At 39.3% G+C, this 20,204-nt stretch overlaps 1 protein-coding gene across 1 annotated transcript; it reads left to right on the top strand.

Moving 5' to 3' along the window:
* The first annotated feature begins 5,139 nt into the window (after positions 1–5,139).
* On the top strand, positions 5,140–16,132 carry LOC140943740 (TNF receptor-associated factor 4-like). The gene is made up of 7 exons (XM_073392849.1): positions 5,140–5,332; positions 7,355–7,418; positions 8,430–8,531; positions 8,926–9,090; positions 11,090–11,161; positions 14,666–14,743; positions 14,970–16,132. The coding sequence occupies exons 3-7, from the start codon at positions 8,478–8,480 to the stop codon at positions 15,627–15,629; spliced, it is 1,029 nt and encodes a 342-aa protein (XP_073248950.1). The 5' UTR covers positions 5,140–5,332; positions 7,355–7,418; positions 8,430–8,477; the 3' UTR covers positions 15,630–16,132.
* Positions 16,133–20,204: the final 4,072 nt, after the last annotated feature.

Below are 20,204 nucleotides of genomic sequence, written 5' to 3' on the forward strand. Positions count from 1 at the left end.
TCGTGGAGAATACTTCATGGAAAGTGCTGGCCTACGGTATTTACGGACGAGTTGTTGACGTATCAGAAATCGAACGAGTCAGCGCAGCGAACGAGTAAGATTTCTGATATAAAAACAATGAGTGCGTAAATACCGTACAAAGCACTTTCCATGTGGTATTGTGTTTATTATATACATACCGAGACATTCATCATTTTGGCGGCCTTTTTATTTTAAATCTTTCAAAAATGCTTATTTGCCGCTACACACTTGCCGCAAAATGACAACGAAAACGAAGTATCAGCTTTTTAGTAAAAGCGTTTGTTAAAAACATAAATGACGGTAAGGATATGAGGTAATCCAAGAACTATAAGTAATCTTCACTGTTTGTTGTCAATGCACAATTGAAAATGAGTGAATTTAAGTAAAATGGCCGGTTTCAATATAAGCTTAAGCTTAAATGAAAGGCAAAGTAGCTCCGAGAAAAAGCACAACAAAAGCTTACGTCTCGTTCTGTTTTTCCCTTTCCGCTGTTGTTTCGCCGGCTCTCTACCGTTTTCTTTATCGACAGTAAAACAAACGAAACTATTCCACTCCATTTCCGAAATGTTTTTCACTTTTTTAGCGAGAAAAACTCTTTGAGTAAAACTTTTCTCGTTGAATGTGTGCGAAGCGGCGCTGCAAGCTGCAATAAAAGGCGGGAATTTTAACGCGAAACTCACACACCTCTGTGGCTTCTGATTGGACGTATCATTTTTCTCACACGTGAAAAAACATCGTTCGCGATTCTGATTGGACGTATCATTTTTTTCACGTGTGGATACCATCGTTCGCTCCTCTGATTGGCTAGAACTAATTTGCGTACGAACATTTACGACATAGCTTTTTGGTGAGTATTTCTCAGTATGTATATAATATTTCTACAACGATACACTTTTTAAAATGGAGGCGGCGTGTATTTTTTCAACTTTATAAGACTGTTCACAGACACCCCCTTTCGTTTCCCTGCTAGCAAAGGCCTCTATTCCCTGGTATCCGGCGGGCTGGCGGTATTCCGCCCCGCTTGCCGAATACCAGGGAAAAGACGCCTCCGCTAGCAGGGAACCTTTCGTTAAACCGTGCAGTACTCTTGACCTTCCGATTCCTTTGACAATGGGAAAAAATACGGAAAACAGAGCGGTCCACCTTAGCTTTCAATGAAAGGAAGAAACAAAAGAACACGACAAGTTCTTTATTGTACTCGCCTAAGAAACAATATAACAACAAAATTGCAATAGTTCTGTTGTTAGGTCAGTTAATGTTAAATACTGATTAGTTTTAAATTGCTCGTTAACAGTTCTTTGAACCAGTTGGGTTGCATCGAGTGCTGATAGGGTTCCATTAATTTGGTGGATGTACCTCGACTTGAAGAAGCAACGAATCGTTTACAATATATCTCCGGGTCTTGAGGTTTTTGTGCGTTACAAATCTGGCAAACCCAATACTGGGTTTAACCACTTTTCCCGCTACAGGCTTTGCGCAACTCGAGCGAGTGGGATCCGTAGTTAATTCCATGACGATATTCTTTTTTTCTTGTACTGATCCTTCTAGCTGGTCAACAAGGATGAAAGTTATTCTCTGGTGAAAAGGCCAGGGTAATAATGAATCATATTCACCTTCCATTAAAACCAGGAATACTGAGAGATAATTATGTCTGTTTGTAATATCGCCGTTGGGATAAACATACAATTTCAGTTTGTAGCCGTGATTTGCTGAATAGAAAGGCGAGCTCTCTAATACCGTACTGCTTTTCTCCCCCGTTGACTTAGGATTTTTTCAATGTCACTTATCCGCCATGACAATTGTGGTGGTTTTATATACAACGCTGATATTTCCTTCGCTTGAGCAGCCACTTTATCAACAAGGAAATCATTCACTTTCTTGCATTCCTTTAGCTCTTTTTCTAGGCTAGAAATTCTTCCATCGTGTAGCATACAAAGCGAGTCCATTTTCCCTTCAAGTTCTTTGGTCTTCTCTCTAAACTCTTCCTGAGTGTTATGTAACGTGACACGAGCAAGTTCCAGGTGACGGCTGGAGGATGATTGAAGGTGTGATTCAATCTGATTTCTCAGGATCTACAAGGATTAAAAATTAAAACAATACTAGCACACACAACCATAAATATCGCTACAACGAACAGTCCTCGGTTGTTCAAAAGGTAGGTAGCACTATCTACCTTATAAAGCACTATCCAGCGAAAAGGTGTTATGGAAACCAACTGCGCTATCCACTAAATAGATACCCATGTGAGGAAACCCAGATTTCGGAATCCGGGAAATGTTTGCTACACAGCTATTGCCATGTTTCAGAGCAGCTTTAACACTTTACCCCCTAATACTCACACACACCGTTAATGGGGCAGTGTAAAATAAAGACTGCGGACTGATGCGGACTATTGTTTTTAGGGACCGGTCATTATTTATGTGGGGGGGTGGGGGGGAAAAATCATGGGGTGGGCCAGGCCTTTTTTTTTAGAGAAAAGGGGTGGGCCAAAAGAGAATTTCACGATGAGTGGGGGTGGGTCATTGTTTGTTTTGTAAAGAATCAGACTCACTACAATGCATGTGGAAGATCTGAATAAATTCTAATGCAATGCTGGACATAAAATATAACACAACTGGATGTCACATGTAGCAATCCAACCTAAGTGTCAATGAGATCCATAAGCAAAAGCAAAGAAAAGAAAAGCAAGTTCAAGCCTTAAAAGATGTACATTGCTATGACTGGAAAACACTTGTAGAGAAGGGGGAGCTTGACACTCTGAAAGTCCTCGAGTTGGACAAATACATTGAGCATAATAAACTTAGCAAGAACGGAAAGAAATCGACAAAATCAAGCGAATCACAGTACACTATTATGAAACTTCAAAGGAATCTACATTTCCTTCAAGTGTCAGTGTTGGTGAGGACAGTGATGAGAGTGACAGTGACAATGACCTTGTTTTGTGTGATGAAAATGAAAGCGAAAGTGAATCAGATGATGACAGTTATACTGTAACAATACAAGGGGGCACATCAACAAGAAGTGGCCACAGAGTAGGACACTGGTCCACAAGATATGCTGATTTCGTTCAGTGAACAGGAACTCCTAATAGAGGTATAGATTGAAGGGGTTTGGGGGTGGGTCACCTCTTATATAAAGTTATATGGGGGTGGGTCAAGAATTAACTAATGGGCTTAAAGGGGTGGGTCACGTTTTTTCTTTCATGCTAAAACAAAAAAAATCCCCCCCACCCCCCCCCCCCCCACATAAATAATGACCGGTCCCTTAGGGTTAGAAAACAATGGGACTATGGTTGTCACGCTCTCATTTACATTACCAAACAATAGTCCGCAGTCTGCGTTCACTGACCACACCGTTAATACATACTTTCTACGTCACTCCTCGATCACTTTCGATTGTCCATGATAAATCAGCCTGATCCCAATGTGTGGGAGCACTGCAGCGCAAACGCAGAGGGCATGGGTTTTGATCCCGTTGAGGCGCCAAATTTGGTTTTGGGTTTATTTGCAATTTGCTATCATATTTTATTCAGTACCCAACCCAAGATCTTTTTTTTCTTCTTTCAAGAGGTGACTAAATACATGTTTTTGATGATAAGGAAGAGGTTCCAGCACTCTTCTGAATATTTTGGCTGCGGCCTAAAAATTGTAAAGAGATTTGCGATAGTGGCAGACTCGTGCTTTTCATCTTACTAAAGAACAGAATAGAGAGGAGAAGTGTGACGTCAAGTTACCAATGGTAGCCAAATTTTTGGATGACAACAATAGGGCTGAAATTTAGCAAACACGACGGTGACAGTAACGAGAAGGGCAAAAAAAAAACCCGATAGGTTTAGATTAGCCAAACAACAACTATCACGCTTTTTTTTTTACATATTTAGAGGTCTTTGCACGACTGCGACATGAACTTTCTAATTCCACGCACCCACTTTGCGGAGTAGGCAAACACAACACAAAAAGTTTCTTTTTCTTTTTCTAAACTCAGATACGGTCCTTTCGGATTAAATCCAGAAAACTCTTGCCAACATTTGAGAAATTAAATGAAGTTGAATGAGATCGATGAAGTTGAAACAGTGCGAATTTTCGGTTTGTTGTCATCCAAAAATTTTGCTACCACGGCAACGTGACATAACGACTTCTCTCTATTAGCGGGAAGGTCTAGGGGTTAAAGGAACACCCGCACAGCATAATCAAACAGAAATTCGATCTTTGAGTGAGTTGACACTGACCCACAAAATGCGTTTGTTTGAATAAAAAAAGTTATGACTGCATAAATTATGCAGAACACTATTTGTTATAAGTTTATAAAAAGTATGCAGTTTTCAAAACCACACAATAAACTGCCTTTACATCACAGCCCATTACAGTAAAAGGACAAGAAACAGTGATCAATGGGCAGTCGCTTTCTGTGTGTTCTAGAATCCAGGAAATAATATTAAAAAAAAAAAGGAATGACAGAAAGAATAAAATTAAAGAATTGGCATAGTTGCATAGATACAGTAACATCTATTAAATATTCCTGGTTTGATGCCCCAAGATTTTAAAAAATTAAAAGCAACTATTTCCAGACCTTCAGGACCTTCCCGGGCGTGACACAGGGTGGAAGGGGAAGACAACTTCTGATTAGCCTGGTACCAGGCTCCGCTTTGGGGGAAAAAGGAGAAAAAAATCAGTAAATATTTTACCTATTTAAACCCGTTTTTCGCTTTTTTCCCCCACTACGAAGCCTGGTCCCAGAATAGGTCCCTGACTAACTTATAATTGACGTTTTGGAGGTCCTAAGCAACTTTTGAGTAATCAGAGAGATTAAAGAAATGCAACCTGAGTTCAACTTTACATTTTCTGTGTGATTCTTGAAAACGAGATGAATTAGTGTAAGGGGAACAGACAAAAAGGCAAACCTCTTCCCGAGGAACTTCCACTCCACAGGTAGCTGGACATTGCATAGGATACTTCTTACACACATCAATGTGTTCCTGAAATAGATTTTTGGGACTTTTGTACCCACTTTTTTCGGTGAAGAAAGAATGATTGACATCCAGCCGTCACATGATTGCCCCCAGCAGATCGCCCGCAATCCACTTGATTGTATGTTTCAAGCCTCCTGTGCCGTCTCATGAGAAAATTGTGATTATGGCGGAATCGGAAGCTGAAGAAGTCGTACCGTCGCTTGGTGGGTACGATGAAGAATTCATAAACGCTGTAGAAGACGATTTACAGTGTACAATTTGTCATCTACCTTTGAAGGATCCAATGCTGACTAAATGTGGCCACAGATGTTGCCGGAAGTGTCTTGATGAACACTTCAAAAGGTAAGCACTTTTTAGCGATCTGAATAAATAATACTAGATATAGTACCCCAATTTGATCAAAATTATTTGCTATTATTGTATTGGGACAGAGTAAAATTTGTCACCACAACCATTTAAGCTTATTTTGACTTCCCTCTGGTGCGCTTACAGGTGATAAGTGCCCAATTTAAAAATCCCCAGCTGGGCTTCAAGCAATTAACCCCCAATCAATTCCATGCCGAATTTGCGAGCCTGAGAATTCGCTACAGCAAAAGGGAATACCTGTGAAGGTGAAGATGAAGCCAGACTTCATTTCGTTTTTCTTTCATATTAAATTTGGTAATACTAGTGAGGTTTAAATAACAAAAGCCCTTATTTGCAAAAGAAAGCAAAACCCCAAAGGATTCTGGTAGTAGTAGTAAAAACAGGACGAAACACAATGAACTTAATGAAATATGAAGCCTTGATGGATACACGTCAGGATACTTTTCGGAGCATGAATAAGGCCATCCCCTTGAGGCCCTGTACCTCCCCCCCAGTATCATTGCTGTGGAGCCAGGAAACAACAAGACATAAGGGAAAGTTCATTTAATATGACAAGGGGGGGGGGGGGATGAAGATATTGAAACTCGAAGCTTGAAATTTTAGCAGCCCCCCTCGCTAGTGGTTCAATTTTTTAGGAGCCCCCTCCTTGGTAGTCGAAAAAATTTCAGAGCCCCCCCCCCCCCCCTCTCCTCCTTCAATTCCTTTGCTCCCCTGAAAAAAGATCGCTAGACTGTATTAAATATATTTACCGTTATTGTCTTCAATGGATTATACTATGACAAACTTGAGATACAGTTGTGATACAATTTTCTAAAGCATTTTTGGGATGAACAAGAGTGTAATAATTACTGAGACTACATTTGTTATATCTGTAAACCACGTGATATAGCTGAGTTGCACAGGTCATTAAATTGTTGAGTGGAAAACCATCCGATCTGTATGATGATGTCATGTGTTGGTTTTGAAGTATACAAATTTTCGGAGCCCCCCTCCTAGCGCAACAATTTTTTCAGAGCCCCCCCTTCGGGTGTCTAAAAATTTTCGGAGTCCCCCCTCAATATCTTCATCCCCACCCCTTGTCATATTAAATGAACTTTCCCTAAAATCAATATGGTGGAAAATGTGATGTTCAATGTCATAGCAAAAGTAAAACACGGCAAAAAGGATGCACTGCCATGCGACACTTCTATTATTATTTATTAAAATCCAACTCGTGGTATATTATCAATGCTGCGCTCTGATTGGTTGAGCTACTACTAGGCTATATGTTATAGCCCACTAGTAGTGAAAAGTGCCGGCAATTTGGTGGGCAAAAAATGATTAAAGTGTAGCTTTAGCTAGCTAAAGTTGTTTTGTCTCAATATTTTTGACCAACTAGTTAGATTTTCCTAAAACAATTATTCCTCTCGCCCTCGTGGCCTCTTGAGTCAATAGCCCATTCGGCCTTCAGCCTTCATGGGCTATTGACTCAGGGCCCATTCGGGCTCAAGGAATAATTGTTAATAATTTTTGTGAAATGCTGTTACAATGCTCATTGCATGTTCTGACTTAAAGAATGAATTAAAGGCGTTATTATTATTATATTATTTGAAAATGCAAAAATTTGGGTTGGTCAAACGACACTAAACAAGGAAAAAGGGGATGGGACCTGTTTATGGAATGTTGAGTGTGTAGTATAATAATTGAATGTGTTAATTTTTTAAACAACCACAAAACAAGTTTGGTTGCACTAATGCAACGCAGAACTGCAGGGGTGAGAAAACGGGAAATTCCATGAATGTTCAGATGGTTTGAATACCCCCCAAATATCCCTACTCAAATCAAGACACCCACAGTGAAATGCAAACATTGTACAGCACATGAACAGAGCCCTCTCTTGGGATACTATCGTATCCTTTACTGAGGTCTTCTGGGAAGTTTAAATGCAATCCTTGATTTAGTCTCATATTAATTATTGCTTCATTAGCCATTATACTCTGTTGTAACTGATTTGCACAGGTTGGAAGTGAACAAGGAATTGTTAAATTGTCCTGTGGACCGAAACACCCTGATATGAGATAAGGTAGGTGACTTGTGGTATTGTTACTTCGTCAGCGTTGGTGCGGAAATGTTAATTTTGAAAAATCTGTTTTTAAAAGAAGGGTATTTTCAGCACCAGAGAAAGCCTCTGTAGTAGTCTGTATGTTTTTCTTTCAAAACTGCCAGAAGTTTTTTTCTGGTATTTAAATCTTGTTATTATTCATTCAAAATATTTCCCCGATTCTGATTGGCTAACAGCACACGCTTAATTCACCGTAACCAGTTACTGATGACCAAATTTGGAAGAATTTTGTGTTTAGCGAGGAAATGACGTCAAAAATGCAGCGTTCTTGCAGGTTAATGCACCGTTAACCGAGAAGACCTGGGGAGGAGGTTGAGTTGTTTTGGTTGTGAACTTGAAAAATGGCAGACATTTCACTCGTTTCAAGAGTAAGAACTAGGCGAAAAATAGCTAAAAACATGGCAAGAACAGCAAGAAGACAACTCGAAGGGCGACATCTGCTATTTGGAGAATATTTGCGGAGCTGAACAACCCTAAACGTGCACTATTGAAGATGAACTTAACATAGATGGATTGATGGAGGTAAGCATGTTTTAGCCATGTTTTTAAACTAGGAATTATTTTGAATGAATAATAAAACAATTATTGATTACAGCTTTTGTATCATATGAAGAATTATGGAGATTTCGGAGGCTGTTATCCACCTCGGCCTACGACGGATAACAACCTCCTTGATGTCCATAATTCTTCATAAGATACTCAGCCTCATTCATTAATTGTTAATTTATATAAATTATCTCATCTGTAGCCAAAACATTCAAATATTGCAAAATGAGAAGTTACAGAACTCTTTTATGGCTGCATTGCACTGTAGTCTGAGGAAATGCTTGGTTTTCTGAATTTGTGAAAGTTTCAATGCTATCAATATTAATATTGCTCATTTAATAACCATGCGTCTGGAAAAAGAAATTATTGTTTTGGAAAAAGTCTTGAATCTGGCAAGGACAGTTAGTGTGCATGCTTCACTTGTAGGATGTTTTCGCTGATAAAGCTACGGAACGGAAGATTCTTTCCTTGGCAATGAAGTGTCCAAGTGAGGGTTGTGACTGGACTGGTGAACTGAGGAACAAAGAGGTGAATAGACTATACATGTAGCCTGAGACTATTAACTATATACTGGAGGATTTTAACACTGAGCAGGTACAGACCTTTTTCCCAGCAGGTAGTCGACAGTAGCCCTGCCAGCTAGTTTATTTGAAAAAACATCCTCAGGCGGGGAGAAAGGGGATTATCTTCTGCATTAGGGGCTAGGCAGTACAGCTGTCAACTAGCTCTTCTAGAAACCTGCATGATTAGGCAGGTATCCTGTGATTCTGGGAGTTACCTGTAATACATTAAATAAAATATATGTGACAGCTTAGAATGCACTGATGACATGACAACTAGTTGCAATAATATAAAAGGCAACAAAATGCATTTTGTCCACTCCTGCAGGCATATAAAAAATGTGCTTCATATCTTTTTCCAGATTCACTTGGCTTCATGCAATTTTGTGCTTATTTCCTGTTCCAATGAAAACTGTGAAATGAAAGTATCAAGGAAAGATCTTGAAGAACATGCAACCAAGAAATGTCAGTGGAGGACTGTGCATTGTGATCACTGCCATGAACTCTATCCAGAATGTCAAATGGAGGTAAGCAACCACTTTCTTCAATCATGCTTTACCCTCGGTCAAATATAAACACAAAAGAGCTGTATACAGGTGTCCACTACCACTTCTGATCATTACCACTACATCTACTACTACCAATCACTTCCACTATCATTAAAACCACTATCACCATCAATCAGTACTGCTATCACTACTGTTACCATTGCCACTACCACTACTGATCACTATCACTACCATTACATACCCCCCCTCCTCCTAAGGTGCCTTTACATCTGCACAGGCTGTAACCGCTGACCGGTACTCTCCCAGTATTAGAGGAATCTCTATCTTTTTGGGGGGAGTATTTATTCTAAGTTCTAAATTACCACTACCACTACCTGCTACTACTGCTAGCACTTTTACTAGGACTATGGATCACTACTGCTACAACAAAGTCATTATTACCCTGTGATTAAAATGCAAATCCTTCTTTTACAATAAATGTCACAATTAATAAGCCATTCACTCCTGGAAATTTTGCTTGTAAACGTCTTTCTAAGCTTATAGTCAAGATGTTTTCTTGTCTCTGTAGGGTCAGAATGAACCGAAACTGCCCGTGACATTGTATTATTAGTTAAGCACTCCAATTTTTCGGGTCTGTACACAACCTCTTTTCTGTTCCTGATTTTGAATACCAGCTTCCCAAATTTGGAGCATTCCCAAAAAGTAAAATTTCACTTTGTCTCTTCCTCTCTCTTTTTCTTTTGCTGGGTATTACTAGGCTTCATTTCGGTGAGAAAAGTTTTGGGGAAAGCGTTTAGGGTCGTAGGATTAGATGGAAAGAAGTGCAGATGGGAAATGGAACAAAATTTTTTCATTGCAATTTACGGGTTTTTGGCGTTTTTCTCCGGACTGTACGGTTTGGTTTTTTAGGTTTGGTTTGAAAGATCTCTTCCCCTTGCACACATTAGATATCAAAGTTGACTTTAACCGTTCAAAGTGATGACGTCACAAGCATTACAAGGGACATGGATCCGCACGGGTGGTTTTACGGTCGGTTCAGGGGCGAATGGGTTGAACTAATACACACTTAATGACTGGTCAAGAGGGAAACGGGTAATTTTGTTTCCCGAGAAAGTCAATGACATTCAAGGGGGAAAGAAATAACTGTTTCCCTCGGGACCAGTCTTAAAGAGATTTGTTATATAGCTCAAGAAGAAAAAAACTTTTTCATGTACAAAATTTATGAGAATAAATCTCGCTAGTGGTCAACATTCGCTGTTACCCTCTGACATCATAGATTTTGCAATGTTGCCCGTTCAGAGAGCGCGCGCTGTTGGGAAAAAAATTCCAGTGATGTATAAACAACAAAGAGTTTAAGTTTCACGTATACTGCAAACGGCAAACATCAGATTCCAGTTGAGAATTTCTCAAAATAGAATATGAGCAGATAATAACAGCTCGAAACAATCTTTATGGATGAAAAATTGCTTGAAACTACTTATTTATGAGTAGAAATACTGAACGGTAAACGACAAGTAAAGTGGGAAACTTTGTCGCGTGGTACAAATTCGCGTTTGACGTTTGACGTAAACGTGATGATTAACCTCACTAATAAATAATCAACTGACAAATTATAGCGGAGCTCCCGCGCAAAGCGCATGGATCCGTAGTGCCACAAGTGAAAGTATAGTTATCTATTTCCATCCAAGAAATTTTTGACAGTCATATGCCGGTAAATCTGCCCACCTACTTTTCAAGTAACAGTAACCATCTACAGTCGAACCCCACTATTTCGAACTCGGTTAATTCGAAGTCCCCGCTATTTCGAAGGAAGATCGAATTCCCTTGGATTTACCCTTTCCCTTTACGCTTTCCCGGTTATTTCGAAATCCCGCTATTTCGAATTTTTTTCCATTTCCCTTGGGAGTTCGAAATAGCAGGGTTCTACTGTAAATTCATGCCAATTCTTCGATGTCTGTACATATCCCGTGAATTGGTTATCTGACTGTTTTTGTTAAATCTATTTTGCCTCCTGTAGCTGCATATCAAGAACTGTAAAAAGCTCCCAGTGCAGTGTTCTGACTGTGGACTGGAGATGCAACAAGAAGAGGTGAATTACACTGTAACTCTCTCCCACTTGAATATTGGTCAATTTTATTGACTATTGATTGTGAAGTTTTAAGTAATGGTCTTGATAAGAAGGAAAGCACCAGTGGCGATCGCGATGAACACGTCGGAATGCATAAAAGTGCTAAAAGTGCTTACTTTAGTTTCTACTATACTTCTGATTGGTTTAAACAGCAAATTTTATGAAATCTTAACAAAGCAGCTTAGTAGTAGTATCAAGCTTTATTCACGGTAACACTTCATTAAAAATACTCTTCCAGTGAGCCGTTTACATAACAAATTTCAAGGGAAAATATACTAATGCTAAAAATATATCTATATATTAAAAACTATCCTATAATTAATTACACAAAAATTAACCTGACGTATGCATTATATAATATAACTAAAAGAAGTTCTATCACAACTCCCTCAAGGCAATCCCCGGTTCAAGGCAAAGACATGGCGGACTTGAAAGAGTTGAGATTTAGCTCGTCTATAAGCTCATTTTCTAGGCATTCCACATGACTGCCCCCCCCCCCCCCCCCCCCCCTCCTATAGCTAAACGTCCGCTTAGCAGCGTTAGTACGGGGCCTACGTACAAAAACATTGTTCGAGGCACCTCGTACGTTGTAGGAATGAGCCCTGGAGGTTGGTTTGAAGACGTTCTTTATACTCTCAGGGATTTAAAAACACTTACTGCAAGCTGCTTAGAACGTCTTTGCTAATCCTTAGTTTTCTAACCGACTTCCTTATAACTAACCAACAGTATCACTAAGATTGAGGAATGCCTGTCCGACATTGATAAGCGGATGTCCATCAACAGACTAAAACTAAACAAAGACAAGACCGAGCTTCTCTGCTTTGACCGGATGAGGGAATTCTCATCAACGCAAACTACTGAGATTCTTATTCACGCCTTTGTAACTTTCAAACTCGATCACTTCAATTCTGTACTATGTAATGTCGTTAAAAGCGTCATCGAAAAGCTTCAATCGGTGCAGAATGCAGCTGCCAGACTGATTACGCGCTCTAGGAGGTGTGATCACATCACTCCCATCCTCTTCGATCTTCACTGGCTACCTGTTTCTGAACGAATTAAATTCAAGATTCTACTACTTACCTTCAGGGCTCTGCATCAGCAATCTCCAACCTACACTCAAGACCTAATAACCCGCTACATACCGTTTAGGTCGTTTCGGTCATCTTCTACGCTCAGACTGAATCCTGTTAGCTTTATCCTTAAGACCTATGGACTCTAGAGCATTCGCTGTCTCAGCCCCCGAACTTTGGAACAAACTACCTGACAACGTACGCTCATGCGAGAATCTAAGTCTTTTTAAGCATTAACTTAAAACCTACCTTTTTAGGAACCATAATGTTAGTCATTAGGAAGATTTATTTGATTCTATATGTGCTTTATTTAAATTTAAATTTTTTTTAATCAATATTTATTTTAATTCTAGTTTTTTCACTTTGTCGAGAGCCTAGATCATTACCGGATAGGCGCTTTAAAAATGTTCTTCTTCTTCTTCTTCTTCTTCTTCTCCTTTTTCGTATTATTATTGTAACAAAATCTTGTCCGAGTCCAAGTAACACAGAAATACGTTAAATATTAGACTTTTCTCGGCCGTTGTTTGCAGCTCTTATGATTGGTCGAAATCTTTTAACACACACACAAAAAACACCCTTTAAAAATTGATTTTAAATGCATTTTATTTCGTAAACTACTATTTGGTAGATTTATGCATTCTTTGTTTGAAAATGAAAACACCTATGCGAGGAAAGCGTATTGCGCAACAAAAGAAGTTGCTTTCCGTCTTACCCGGATCGTTACTTAATTATTCCAGCTTAGGAATTTTGTAAATGTCCAACAAAAACCCACTGTTCTGCTTGCTTGTGTCCAATATTGTGGTACATGTATGTCACTCACTTCGGTGTTAATGCTTTTGCGTGTGCTATCTATTTAACCAGTTCCCTTTGTTACAGAGTTATTCGGAATTCTAAGGATTTGATAACCTAGCTCGGAGAATAACTCAAATACCCTGTTAGTATATATGTTTTCACCATCCATTCTTGGACAGTGATGGTACATGATGATAAACCTTTTTGAGCTGGAAATTGTACAGTGGGACCTCTTCAGTACGGAGAACCAAGGGATGGACTCAAGCGTTTGCATGAAGTACATAGAGCCTCTGAATTTTGATATTTTCATAAGAACCCGTTGATTAAGTTCAGACTGTTTCATCATGCAGAAGATGTTCTCTCATAGCTCACTTAAGTTTTAACTTCACGTACAATTTTGATCGAATCATCAATACAAGTAGTTCGACAATGTTTAGAAAATACGTGGGGAGTTTAAGATACAGGGTGTCCCAAAAGTTCGTTCCTCTACTTTATAAGTCTGTATTTCAGTACGATTGAACTTGTTAAGCAAATCATTGAAACAGAAGTTGTGTCTTTCAGTCTAATTTACTATTTTCATACTTGTTGTGCCATCTTTTGACTCGAATATTCAATCTGTGTTCTCCTGCGCCAAAGGTGGCCGTGCGCGAGTATATTTTCCAGCCACATATTTTTTGTATTTTATAGCCCGAATTGCTCGAACTCCTTCCTTGTATTTTGTGAATATCACGAAAGATAAATCCCCTTAACGCAAAAAAGTTCAGCTAGGTGAGAGCATAAGCATGTATACTTCGATTTACTGGCTTATCTTTTGTAGAAACTGCTAAAAAAGTGGAAAAATCCGAATGCTGGGTGGTAAAATGATCATGGAGAAATGAAGGTTTTGAAGGCAAGAAACGAAGGGGAAGACCAAAAGTCCTGAAGAAAGCAGCTAAAATAGTTTTAAAGAAGGCTAGATACAAAGTAGGAGACTCAACGAGGAAGCTCTCGCATAGTTAGAGAGCCAAGTCCAGAAAGGGTCATGAAAAGCTGTTTAGAATGTTTAAAATTAGAATCCCCTGAGATGGCAAAAAAAACCTCCGCTTAGTCTGCCAAGTAACGAACATCTGGTCTCAAATTTGTAAAGAAGTATTCAAAAGCCTTGCTGTGGATGGGCCCAATATATATTTTTTTAGCTGCCTAAAATAAACAAATAATGTTTGGGGGTGGACTGGCTCCTGCGCACCAGGTGATAAAAAAGCTCAAATGGATCATCTGTGGGTCTACACGCTCTATCCCAATTCATGCCGCAGCGGCTACAGAATGTGAGAAAAAATCAAAAAGCGCATGCCAGTTAATGAGATTCTGAATGCATGTACTCGGTAGAGAAATAAACATTTTTTAGAAATTTGATTTTAAAAATAAAGTTTTGATCAAAAGTTATAGTGCATGAAATTAGAGGAACGAACTTTTGGGACACCCTGTATAGTAAGGCTCGTGTCTGTACAACACAGGGTGTCTGCTTAATATGGGGTCTACTTAATGAAATTTTCACTTTGAATATTTTCTCGCTTGATGTTCAAAGAAATCACACTATGAGTGAAACCAAGTCTTTCCGTTTCAGTTGCCTGATCATGTTCAAAACAACTGTCCACGAGCAGTAATCCAGTGTCCTTACTACTACATTGGCTGCAATGTCGAGGTATATTCTTTAAATTTGAGGAATTTTCTATACCTTTCTCAAACACACACACACATTGCACACTCACACCCACTCTTTTTTTTCTCGATCTCTCTTGTGCTCAGGCCAATTCAATGTTCTTTTGTGATATTCCAGGTTTGTTACGTTTGTACTTACACCACAACAGTGAGAAAAAATTATTTTATTACAATTTATGACCCATGTATTTTTTTGTTTCTGAATAAAGGTGCAAAGAGACAAAGTTGATTTCCATTTGGAGTCTGCCGCCAAACTTCATCTTGACCTTGCTTGTGTGAAGCTGAATAAAAATAACGAAGAGTTCCAAGAAGTGACAAGAAAACTTGAGGCTAAAATTGATACCCTGGAAACGTCAATGAAAAATTTAAGTGTAAAGCTAAATAGGGAAGTTTTGAAATTAAAGGAGGAATCACCCCCTTTTGTATGGAAAATCAGTGGATTTAACGGGCTGCTTAAGTCGGCAAAGAAAGGAATAAGCACTGATGTAGAAAGTAGCCCCTTTTTTACAGGGCCCGTAGGATACAGGTTATGCGTATTTATTAACCCAAATGGGGACGGTGACGGGAAGAACACTCATTTGTCAGTTTACATTAGTCTACTGAAAGGCAAATATGATGCAATATTGCCTTGGCCTTTTAGCAAAGCAGTGACATTTACACTTATTGATCAGCAAGAAAATGAATTGAATGCGAATCATGTTGCTAGGATGTTTACCCCGGATCCTGCAAATGATTGTTTTGCTCGGCCAGCAGATTCTAACGGTGGTTGGGGATTTCCTCTCTTTATTTCTCACGAGCAACTCCGATGTAGGCGTTACATTGTAGATGACACACTATTTCTTAAAGTTCAGTGTAGTTCTCCAGATTAGCAACTTATGTTATTCAGTGACACCAGAAACCCATAAGGGGTTGAAACTTGTAACTCGCGTTCAATGCTCGTGAATATTCACTTTTTACCATATTTGGAAACCTTAGTGAAAGATTTCCATTTTCAACAAAATGGCTGTCACCCGATCACCATGCGGTGGTGTTACGACTATAGTTCCGCATTTCAAGGTTAAAAATACACTGTTAAAAGACAAAAAATGGAAAGAGAAAGTTCAAAAGAATGCTCAGTTTTCTTTTTCTGGAGGAAGGGAAGCTTTTCATCAAGAAATCGTCCATCGAGGAATTCAACCTTGTTTTCTTTACAGCGGAGCGCATTGTCTGTTTTGAAATGCAACTAAGGCAGCGAAGTATTTGCTGAATTTTCAGGTACATTTTACACTCTATGGCCAAGAAAATTACGTTTTTGAAAGGTAATTTATGTATTCTTAAATTTTTCATAGACGTTTTATACATTTTTCTCTTCGGCGCTAAAGAAAAATTACAATTTGACATGGATTTTGTGTTGATTACCCTGCGAGCAGTGGTTTCTCCAGGCCTGGAGAAACCACTGCTCACAGGGTAGTGTTGAATTTGCCATACGCTCAGCCGAATGTACTTGGGTGTCGGATCCACGATCCAGATAGTGTTATGCGAATTGGTTTAAAAGATTAAATTTTTGGATTTTGAATAAAAATTTTCAAGAAACGGCTTCTCTGTCTATTGTTTTGAGTTTGTTCATTCATAAAATTAGCTCAAAACACGATCGTGATACTACGGCTACAGCATCCAAGCTAACTGAGTTAAAGTTTAATGCTTCTCAAATTCATTACACACATTAATTTTGCGAAAATGTTAGGTTCAGTTTTAAGATACTTTTCGATACGCAGCTAATGAATTTTATTCGAAAATATGTTTTACTGTTTATTGTAGACTTTTAATGTGAGAATTTTAAAAGCCTATTTGCAGTATAAGTTTACTGCGCAGAGAGTCACCGAGGTATCGTTTTTTGAAGTGACAACTTCAAGAAGTCGGGCGGTCGTCAATGGGTTTCTTAATATTACGTTTGGCCCGGGTTGTAAGCCAATTTCCTGCTCAGTATTTCGGTAAGCTTCCTGGTTTCAACCGTTGAAAGCTTACTCGGCTTTGGGGAGTTTTCCCCGTTCTGTCGGCCATTTTTTAAGCAGGCGCGGGGACGTGAAGTGAAATTACGTCACGGTCGTTTACGAAGTTTGATTGGCTGGTTATCTTTTCTTCTCGTTCCAAATATGGTACTTTCGAAAATGAATACTCTTGAGCATCGGACACAAGCGAACATATGAGAGTTACACGTTTCAACCCCTTATTAGTTTCTGGTGACACTCAAGGGGTTTACTGCTTTTGTTTCAGTTTCATCTCTTATTGACGAAATGACTTTTTTTCTCAGTGTACATTTTACATCTACCATAGTATCCAGTGGTGAAAACTCGAAAATCAGCTTGCTAAATTAGTGAACATTAACCATTTCAAGAATAAGAATATTCGAATTGAGATAGGCACGGCAGTAGCACCACTGCTCAAGGCCGATAAGGAAAGCGGTAGTGGTTTTCAATGGAATGTTTTGAAGCGAAAACCAAAGTGATTGTTGCGACCGACCATGTTATCAAGCATGGGCGGAAGAGGTTTCTGACTGCTCCTGGGTCTCCCAGAATGGATCTGTCATGGTACACGAAAGCAGTCAAATAACAAAGTCAGGACCTGAATTACTGATATACATGAGGTAAACCTTGTTAATTCCGGGACATCTCCATTTCCTGGCCCTTTTAAAGAAAGGCCTTGGATGATGTTGCCAGAAGACGCCTATGCGTAACGAGGAGAATGGTGCAGCGTGGTGACAATTACTTTGCTGAAAATTGTTTGCTTTGGAATAGTTTGAAAAGTGTTAAGAAATTTGGTCAACAAATCATAAGTTTTGTATTGCAATACCAGAACAGTGGCCAAATTATTTTAGACATTCAAATTGAAAATCGCGCTTTTGTGATGTAGTGTTAATGACATAACGAGCAAACTGTATGTCAGTTACTTTACTTTGAATACTACAGTCACGGAGAGTAGAAGTAAAATTATTGTTTGCACAAGATATTTTGTCACCGATTTTTGACTGCCAGAAAGGTAATTTGCTCCATTTATGAGTGCAGTTTTACACAGTTTCACAGTGAGCGGTCAAATGTCAAATGTCTGAGGGAGTCTTCTTCTCTTTATTTCGTGAGATTTATTGAGATGAAAGACAAACATATTCAAGGATGCGCAAAATAGTCTGTGAGTCTCGTATACCTTATACCGCTCTAGAATAGAGGTTTCGTTATTTCTGATTTTTTTTTTTACTTTTTGAATGCTCCATTTACCGGACCGTTTTAAAAATTTCTGAAAAGACGCTTGAAAACAAATATAAAAGTGTAAAGTGAAGTTCTCGTTCACGCGTATCTGTTTGTACTTGAAAACGAATATGTTTTCTCTCAATTTCAAAAAAAAATAATGTATAGTCTGACTCTCTTGCGCAACATAGCCATGAGAGAGTTGTATTCGCAAGCCAGGGTTTTAAAGAACATCACTAATCAACGCACTCTTCTATTGATTTAACCTGCCAACAAACTCCCTCAGCGTCAGATTCCCCAGGCCACGCGACTAAGAGCCGAGAAGGCGAGCTTACTCACAGGCTGTAAAGCTCATAGCCTGATTAAAAGCTTTATTAATAAAACCACTTTACGAGTTACCCTTTGTAGCAAGCGTTTCCGCGCGAGTTCGTCGAGAAATTTCGCGCAATTACTCGATTGGAAACGTTTGCTACGCAGGCTATTTTAATACGGGTTGGCCCCAAAGTTTGCAATCCCCTATACCTCTTGATCAGTTCTATATAATGTACCTATCAATGTAAATCCCGTGGGGGGGAGGGGGGGGGGGAGTGCGGACAAGGGGTGGGGATTTGATGCCTGAGACTATCCCCGTGTCGGGCTTTTGATCGTGCAAAGCGACCCCGGGGTCGGGACATTTGACTTTGACCGACAGAAGCCTGGTATCAATTCAGAAGCGGTTACCAAGTCCGTCCCTCGAAGCCTTCTGAAAGTCACGCTGTTGGAGAAAGGTGTGAAGTTTTCATTTGCTTTAATCGCCCTAATCCGATACTTTAAACCGTCATCTAAACAGATAATGTCCATTTTGAGAAAGTTTTTATCTTCAAGTTCCCATCTGATTGTAAAACTCGATTGAAATCGAATTCCACCATGAAAGTCAGAGGATTTTTTACGGGTCACTGATCCGACCTGTTCCGACATGTTGAGCAGATGTTATAAAGCATTTTACGTTTCCTTAATATTATAATAGCACGGTCAATCTTCCTAGAGTGTTCAAAATAAGAGATGCTAATGGAGAGAGAAAATACTTAATTACAGCGAGTAATTTAACGGAGCTTACGTTTAGTAAGGACATACTTTGGAAATGTTCTTTTAATTCGTTTTATACAGTAGTATAGTATTGTTTGTTTAGATTTTTTCCCCTGGGGTGGGGGCTTTTTTGACACTTTTGATTGACCTTTCGTTTCCCACCCTGGGGAATTTGATCAAAAAATTTTCAAATTTGTCAAATCCCCACCCTTTGCATGCACTCCCCCCAATGGGGTTTACATTGATAGGCGCATAAACCTTCCCAAATTTTCTTCTCGAACCAAAACTGAATAGCAACCCTATTGCCATTATATACGATGACTCATTGGAGGGGAAAGGAACATGCCCACTGCATAGTCGCAGATAAACCCGACAGGGGCACCCAACGACAGTTTTCGGAAAAATATCTGTTCGGAAGACGATTTGAGATCTAGAATTTTCGGAACATTTGTTGTAAAATTTCTTGCTTGACTGCCTCTCCTAGGATTTTCGAACATCTAAAACATGGTAAAATTGCCCATTTTCAACGGATTTTTACCCTAAAAAGGTCACCTAAAATTTTCGGGAGCCTTTTTTCTGGCTGAAATTTTCGAACAGGTAAGTTTTGATCCCTATAATTTTCGGATCACTAGACTTCCAGCTAGGAAATCCGAACAGATGAAAAATTTATAGGGGATAAAAATATGCCCATATCCACCGTTTAAATACTAAAACACGTTTAATAATGCTATGTTTAAGTGGTTTTGAACCATATTCTCGTTGGGTGCCCCTGACCCGATCTTTGATTGAGGTAACAATAGTTTCTTCAAGTTGCCTTCCGGAGTCCTCCATTCCCATAAACAGTAAACAGTAGTTTGGATCTTTTCCGTCTGCAAACGGTGGGACTACATGTATAAGTAAAGGCTGGACCAGGGGTTAAGTGAGCTCTGAAAAGAGCTCCTGGTCCAAGTCGTTTACTCTTGCATCGGCCATTTTGAAAACGATTTGTTGACGTAGCGATCACTACCCCGAAAGTGCGTTATGTCTTTTAATTCGCGCGCGACTGGTTTTTTAGCATTGTTGAGTGTTCATTAACAGCCTCATAAGGTGCAATTAACAGATGACTGGCTTTCCTGAATGGAGTGCTACTGCCTATTGTTTGTTCATGAAAACCATTGTTTC

The sequence above is a fragment of the Porites lutea genome, chromosome 7, assembly GCF_958299795.1.
Source record: "Porites lutea chromosome 7, jaPorLute2.1, whole genome shotgun sequence".
Lineage (NCBI taxonomy): Eukaryota > Metazoa > Cnidaria > Anthozoa > Scleractinia > Poritidae > Porites > Porites lutea.

Bases quoted from the DNA above. Each gene is read 5' to 3' on its own strand.
- LOC140943740 (XM_073392849.1), top strand. From the start codon at position 8,478: ATGAAGTGTCCAAGTGAGGGTTGTGACTGGACTGGTGAACTGAGGAAC. The intron at 11,162-14,665 runs GTGAATTACACT...TTTCCGTTTCAG, and splicing joins TGGAGATGCAACAAGAAGAG to TTGCCTGATCATGTTCAAAA. The intron at 14,744-14,969 runs GTATATTCTTTA...TTCTGAATAAAG, and splicing joins ACATTGGCTGCAATGTCGAG to GTGCAAAGAGACAAAGTTGA.